The following is a 7,773-nucleotide window of genomic DNA, read 5'->3' as shown; positions in this document are numbered from 1 at the left end:
TTGCCTTGCATTATGTTTTTTTTGGGATAGTGACGAACGCTGATAGCAACCATTCCCTGGGTATAATACCTGTTTTGTATATGGTGTTGAACAGATCTGTTAGACTGTGTATGTTTTCCTCTTCTATCAATTTGAGAATTTCAGAGGGTAACTCATCAGGCCCTGCAGCTTTTCCATCTTTTGTGATTTTTATAGCATGGATGACCTCTTCTTTAGTTATTTCCGGTCCACTGTTTTCTTATTCTGTTACTATTCTGTTTATATCTCTCTCATCATCGAATAATTCTGTTATGTAATTCTTCCATGTTCTTAGTTTTTCTTCCATTTCCATAATAATTTTGCCATTCTGGTCAGTGAGTATTGACGGTTGTCTTTTTTTCTGTAAACCTGCCAGTTCTTTTACTTTCTTGTGGACATTGAAGCTGTCGTGCTTTTCTTGAAGGGCTTCTATTTCGTCGCATTTTCTTTTGTAGAATACCTCTTTTGCTTCTCTTATCTGTGATCGGATTTCTTTCTGAATATTCTTATATGCTTCGTTGTTGTCTTTTACACCACGTCGTTCGTTAATCAAAATTTCTGGAGTCATCTATTCCTGTTTTTTCCCTATTTTCTGCTTTGTCAGAATGGTCTTGCTCGGCTCAATTAATGCATTTTTTAAATCTTTACATTGTTTGTCCGTGTCTTTTTCCGCTGTTATTTGATTGTTTTTGAGGGTTCTGAGATTGTCATTGATCTTATTTTGTAGCCTTTGTCTTGTTTCTTGAATTTTTAGACCCGATACGTCTATACAATTTGTTGTTGGTATTACTCGTTGTTTTTTAAGTGTTATTAAAAACCGGGCTATTAGTGGATTATGGTCCGATGAGACATCTGCCTCTGGGTAGGTTTTAACTGATTTGATTACATTCCTATATCTGTGGTCTATCAAGATGTAGTCAATTTGGTTTCTGACTATATTTTGTTTGTTGTCTTGCGGAGATTTCCAGGTGTACAAACGGCGGTTTGGAAGTTTGAAGAACGTATTCGATATAATAAAATCGTTTTCTTGGCAAAATTGCAGCAGTCTATCACCTCTTTCGTTTCTCCTACCAAGTCCATATTCTCCCACATGTTTGTCAAATCTACCTCTGCCAATCTTGGCATTGAAGTCTCCTAATACTAGTGTTATGTCCCTTGATTTTAGAGATTGTATGATGTTATTAATCTCGTTGTAGAATTCATCAATGTCTTCGTCAGATTTATCTGCTGTCGGGGCGAATGTTTGAATTATGTTTAATTTACAATGATACGTTTGAAGTTGGAGTAACATGGCTCGGTCTGATATAGGGGTAAAGTTTATTACTGATTTATTGATTTCTCTGGATACCACGATCGCAACTCCATGTCTATGGTGGGTGTCATCACTTTCTGAGTAATAAATGGTGCCGTTGGCTATTGATTGTTGTCCAGAATTCGGCCATCTAGTGTCACTGATTCCTAGGATGCTTAGATCTAACCTTTGCATCTCCTGGATAACATTATGTATTTTTCCAGGTTCATATAAACTGCGTACATTCCATGTACCAATTCTCATAGCTGACCCGGGGATTCTTCGCACCCTCTGATCATTTAAGATCTGCCGGGGACTGAGGGCCGTTTGTTTGTTGTTTTCAGCCATGATGATTTGTACTAGGGAGAATCGATATGATCTTTAATTAAGTGGGTTCCCCTTGCCTTTTGCATTCTCGTGCCGTTGACCGTGTTGGTTCATCCGCCTTTTGGACCGATTTCTCAATCCATGGACCAGAGATGGCCCTACCTCTTGATAGCTCCTCCACCCGAAGCTGTTGGCCATCAAAAAGGGGGACTGCTTATACCGGCAGTCACTCGGTTGGTCTTTGGAGGACCATTTCTTCCGCTCTCGTTAGCCCTGACCTTGTTTCCCACCGGGATTGGTTACCACGATCTTCCACAAGGTTGCTCAGGTTTCCAGGGAATACCACTTGGCGGTGAGAGTCGGAATTGAGTAGGAGAGGCTGACTGACGTTAGCTGGAAACAACGTCATATATTCGCTTCACTACCCCCTTAACTTCCCCACCAATAAACTAAGAGTTGCCTATACTAATCTTAAATTATGGTAATAGACATGGTCTTTGTAAGAGAACATGTAAGCTGTTGTGAAATTACTTGTTTTATCAGCAGTGTAGGGACCATGATGCTCCCAATCCTTATCGTGTCCAGAAGATTTAGAACTCGTGCCTAGGCCTATTTGAAGAGTAAGGAGGAGAGATCACTTCTCTTCGTACCTCCAGTGAATTCTCTCTATTTTAACATAATTAAAACAAAAAAAAAACCTTTTATCTTTTTAAAAAATTACTTTTAACATAACAACAAGGAAACAGAAAACGCAGATATAAAATTACAATAAAACACGTAAAGATAGAGAGCTTATGCGTTCGGGGTGTGCATAAAGAAACTAAATTCTTATAATTTTATTAACAATTCTACATGTGCTCATATTCCCGAAAAGCGATAAATCCAATCTCTCCAGTAAGTGATTCTGGAGAATACTGTAGGTGCCGTCATGTTACAAGCTTCGTCGGACCAAGATATCAATCCAATCAACGTATGGTTAAAAATCAGAGGCCCTCCTCCGTCGCCAATGCAAGCCGCACCTACAACAGAATGTTGGTTGTATAATTTTAAGTAAATATATATTGACTAATTTTTCTGTTTTTTTGCTAATTTTCCTTAACAGTACAGTAGTTTTAATCTTTAGTTTGTTATGTAGATACTTTTGAGTTATCTTCGTTATTTTTAAAGATCAGTTTACGCGACCGTAGGGCACACTCATATTTTATTTTGAATATTTTCATTTTTTTTATCTTATTAATAAAGCAAAAAACTTGCTTGCATATTATAAACATAAGCATTCAGCAGCATGAAACAACATCACTTAAAACTAAATTAAAATTTGAAAAACAAAATTTTAATGGTGCTGTTCAAACTGAAACTCATCTTTAATTGAAAGTTTACAACTTTAAATAGCATTTACGAACCTAAAAATCTCCTTCGCTGATTTCTTAGCTATGGAGTCATATTGTGAGGTATAAATTCTAAAAAAAGTCGATTTATTATATATTTATTGTATATGAGGTAGAACTGTGTAGATGCCGATGTTTATAAGTGTTTTAAAATTAGTAACTAGGTAGGTTTTCGTTAGTGTCAAATTATGTTTAATTACTAATGATCGTTCCTAAAAATTTTTAAAAGTTAAAAAAGCCAAATATCTCTTCAAAAGAAAAGTTTCGTTTATAACGGCATGTTAAATTTCACAACAAAATGCTACACTAAAAACTGAAATTTAAAAAAAAAGTTATCTCCCGCAACAGTACCAGGAATGAGCTTGGTTTGCCAGAAAACTAAAGGGAAGATGGGATAGAATGAACCAAAATTATCTCATACTAACATTCACAACTTCAGTTTTAAGTACTTTTAAATGAAAGAAGACAACAATATTTAGGAAGAAATAGGGACCAGACAAATGCACTCGAGTTTAAGCTTGGTTGTTATGAGGAAATTATGGGTGCCATGGTTATGATATTATTGCCGTCTGGAACTAGAAGCATGGCGATGTAAATACACGTCAACTTATAAAACACTTATAGTTTGTTCAACTCGAAAAATGAACATACAATTTTCATCTTTTAAATGAATCTTTACTGCTTCAAGAAATTATGCCCTGCAGCAAATACAGCGATGCCCAAATTTATAAATATTTGTATTTTATATTGGTGTTTGGTCCCTGTAATTGGTAGTTACAGTCAGTAGTTTTTAAAAACCCGAGAGGATTTATTCAATCTCAGTGTGTATCGTAAACATACCCTATAATTTCATTTGCTGGACATCAAACAATTCTTTATTTATGAGAAATGCAAAGAATATTTTGGTTTTGCAGATTACATGCACATGAGCATCAAAACTGACTCCGATTCCTTGACATATTTCAGATATTTACCACGTCCACTCGCGCATAAATGCTCATCCCTAATAACTCCACTATATGAAGCATTACATTCGTAATTGGTGATGACTGTGACGTTAACGCCTCTTAGATGGGCTGCCATGGGACCTGACTTTTCGTTGTACCCTGAAAAAAAATGGCCAATCGTCAGTCTGAAAATATAGGAATGTGGTAGAAGAGGATCAGTCCAAGTAAACTTTTCAAATTCAATCAAATCAGTTTATTTAAATGTACTAGAATGAATTCAACCATCATCTTAGAACGCAATTTTGCATTTTCACATAAAATTTGATTGACCTTTATTTATTTATAGGCATTGCAAGTAATGATATGATGAAACTTAACTTAAATCTAGCCTAACATAAATATGAACTCTAATGAAAAAACAAGAGAATTATAAAAGACTGAAATTAATAATTAGAGTTAATGGGGCAATAACATTTTTGCCCTGGTAATACATTAGCGAAAAAACAGTTCAAAGCGCACAGCACATTGAAAAAATAATTTAAAATTTTAAAATATTTGTTCTTGGTGTGGACGGAAAGAATGTGTTACTATGTCTAGAGTTAATACAGGGAACCAGAAATTTTAGTCTATGTAATAGGTCAGAGCAATTAAATTAGCGCAGATATTTTCGTGAAACACGATTTCATTGGTTTCTGGAAAGTAACAAGTTAATTGAAATTTGTCACCAATATGGGAATCAGTCATCTGAGACGGTGTTTATGCCCCTCATTTAGCAATATATAAGCAGGTACAGAGTAAAATGCGAGCCAGTTTCATCCAAGCTCTGAAGAAGCCAAGAGGATGATTGGCGAAAGTTTGACTCAGCAAAAACCGACGCAAATCGTATGCAAAAACCCGTGTGGGAGATATTCTCCGTCCAACTTATATGATACATAAATCAACCACTTACGCTGAATTTTTTCCAGGCTGTTAATATGAAAATTCTACCCAGACGATCAAACCACTGATGCATACTCCAACTGAGATCTGATGTATGAGTTATATAATATTTTTATCACTTCTGTATTTTTAAAGTCTCTGGTGCAACACGAGGAACAATGGATAATTTCAAGTCAAACATTAATTCCAAGTCGCAAAAAGTGTTAGAATGGGAGAGAGTTTTATCAAAAAGATGATAGTCATATTCCACAGCTGCACACATGGTGGTAAAATATACTATTTGGCTGCATTAAGTTGCAAATTATTTGTTAGGGACCAATTGTCGATTTGCTCCAAACTACGCGGGAGAGCAAGACAATCCTCTGTACACGGGATTTTTTTTTAATGTTGACGTCGTTCGCGTATATGAATAAACTGACATCAAGGTCCATATCAATGTCATTAACAAAAATGTTGAATAATAATGGCTCCAATATTGAACCTTGAGGAACGTCGGAGGAAGTAATGTATTCATCGGAAGTGTGACCATATAGATAGACGTACTAAATGCGGTTTGACAAGTATGAAGAAATCAAATTAACAAGTGATTCGGAAAATTCAAAGTCACGGAGCCTGTGAATTAGAATTTTATGATCTAGGAGATCTAACACTTTTGAAAATCAAGATATATGACGTCCATTTGAGAATCTTCATCAAGAGCCTCAAAAATATACTGAAACATAGTCGTTAAATTGGTAATGGTGGATCTTCCCTAAAAAAAAATATCGTTGGGGTATTTGGTTCATAACAACATGAAATATTTGGTCCTGTAAGAGAGATTCTAAAACTTTACAGAGATTGCAATTTGTGATTTGCGATCTACAATCTTTTTTATGTACGGGAATAATTTTAGACATTTTCCATATGCCAATAACGGCTTGGTTTCTCAGACACAGATTAAAAATTATTACAAGCGGTTTAGTCAGAACAAAATGGCAGTCATGTTTAAGGAATGGTGGAATTAGATCTGGACCCATTGTAAATTTAGGTTAATTACTTTAAGAGCTACAATATACAAAGAACTTTATGAATTTTAGATATCACAAATTTTGTTAGAATATCAACCAACATTTTTTTAAAAATTCATGCAAAACATAAATGAAAACTGATACATATATCTCGAAAACTGAAACATAATGTAAATTTTCAAAAAAATTTAGTCTCCGCTTTACCTTATTGAACATTGAAAAATAAGGGATGGGGTTACTTTTAGATATCTCTAAAGATTGTTTACATTGTCTCCTAAAGGGAGTGCTGTTTCAGTTTTAGATTGATTCATTTTAACAACAAAACTTAAAACAAGGACTACTAAAGAAAATTCTAATAACTAACATAGTTCAAATTCACACAAGGTACATTCTAAAAAGTGTTCTAGTTTTAAATTTTATACTGACTTAACCGTATTGGGAATACGTATGGGAGTTAACGACGTTTGTCAACATTTCAATTCTAATACCTTGTATCCGTAAGACCTTTTCGTTTATGACGAAATAAAGCAAGAATAAATATTTTCGATTCAATTGACATAATGAAGCATTAACATTTACCGCTTTGTCGGGAAAAATATATTTCTCTAGAGTTAGTATAGTGTGTTGGAAGTTTTAAGATTTCACGAGCTGATAAGATCGAAAAACATATTGAATAAAGATAACCAACTCTTTTAAAAATAACGATTTTATGAATTTAGGAATAAACTAACAATCTTAAATGTGCACAATTTGGTGAGAAAGCCCCGTAAATGGCATATCCATACCCCATCCAGACACTATTCCAATCTCCCCGGTGTAATTGCTAGGGCTTGTATCGTTCATGTTGGGTAAAGTTACAGGTTTGATCACGTCTGTAAAGGTTACCGGCGAAGGAAATCTTACCACCCCTATATCGAATCTGGTTGAGTTCGGTCTGTATAGGTCGTGCGGGTACAACAGAAGAGCTTCCCTGCTTACCAAAGTCGGTTCTCTTATAGAAGCATTTGGATTGTTGGCACCCAATATAACTTGGGCGTATTTCCTCCTATAAATATTAGTGTTATTGCGTTTGGTTTGGTTCATACCTTTACATACCCATATATGCAATGTGCAGCGGTCAATACAAACAAGTCCGACAGCAAAATGCCGCTGCAGTAATTTACAAAATCGATAACTAGGGACACCTGATATGGTCTGCTCTGAATTGAGATCTGGGTACCATTAGATATATAGGGCGATACCTGGTCCAGCTCCCAATCAATGGTCCCACCGAACTGTAAACGAAAAGACCAAAGGACATGCTGATTGAATCACCATATTAGATATCCATATTCTTACACCATCCACCGATAGTAAGAAAGACCACGTCACGGCGATCACAGCAAACAACTTCATGTTTTCGCGAAATTTACGAAAAGGCAAACGCACACTGCTTTTATTATGTTGAAATCATTTTGTTACATCTCTATCCTATCTACATATTTAATCTGTGGCCTTCGAACCTTACATATAGCATTGGGTACTCAAATCGAGAGGTTGCTGAAGTATCGTGCACAGATCATATCTGTAGATCGTTTTGGGAGTGTACCGGTTGAGTACTGGCCTGGTCATAATGGAATATGCAGTCACACGTGAAGTACTAATTTCAAAAATTCAACTAGTTTTACTGATACTTAAGTATTCTTATAATATGGTATTTACATTTTGTTTGCAACTTTTGCAGAGTTAGCGGTTATCTTGTCCACCACCGCGACCCCAAGGATCTGTTGTGATTATCTTTAACTATAGAGCGTTATCTAAATTCATCTTTTTTATTAGACTCCTCAGCTTCGTGCCGTAGCTTATTGCTTATAGTT

At 35.5% G+C, this 7,773-nt stretch overlaps 1 protein-coding gene across 1 annotated transcript; it reads right to left on the bottom strand.

Annotated features, from left to right (window-relative positions):
- Positions 1–2,455: 2,455 nt before the first annotated feature.
- On the bottom strand, positions 2,456–7,364 carry LOC132706310 (brachyurin-like). Its single transcript, XM_060677578.1, has 5 exons — positions 7,256–7,364; positions 7,013–7,191; positions 6,703–6,962; positions 3,999–4,130; positions 2,456–2,655 (listed from the first exon to the last, which is right to left on the bottom strand). Exons 1-5 carry the CDS (start codon positions 7,310–7,312, stop codon positions 2,495–2,497), a joined length of 789 nt encoding a protein of 262 aa, XP_060533561.1. The 5' UTR covers positions 7,313–7,364; the 3' UTR covers positions 2,456–2,494.
- Positions 7,365–7,773: the final 409 nt, after the last annotated feature.

The sequence above is a fragment of the Cylas formicarius genome, unplaced genomic scaffold (assembly GCF_029955315.1).
Source record: "Cylas formicarius isolate icCylForm1 unplaced genomic scaffold, icCylForm1.1 PGA_scaffold_8__14_contigs__length_24414737, whole genome shotgun sequence".
Taxonomy (NCBI): Eukaryota; Metazoa; Arthropoda; class Insecta; order Coleoptera; family Brentidae; genus Cylas; species Cylas formicarius.
The sequence above is the reverse complement of the archived record's forward strand: the minus strand, read 5'-3'. Positions and strand labels throughout refer to the sequence as shown.

Bases quoted from the DNA above. Each gene is read 5' to 3' on its own strand.
- LOC132706310 (XM_060677578.1), bottom strand. From the start codon at position 7,312: ATGAAGTTGTTTGCTGTGATCGCCGTGACGTGGTCTTTCTTACTATCG. The intron at 6,963-7,012 runs GTATGTAAAGGT...TAATATTTATAG, and splicing joins GCTGCACATTGCATATATGG to GAGGAAATACGCCCAAGTTA. The intron at 2,656-3,998 runs GTAAATATCTGA...ATTCTGTTGTAG, and splicing joins TTTATGCGCGAGTGGACGTG to GTGCGGCTTGCATTGGCGAC.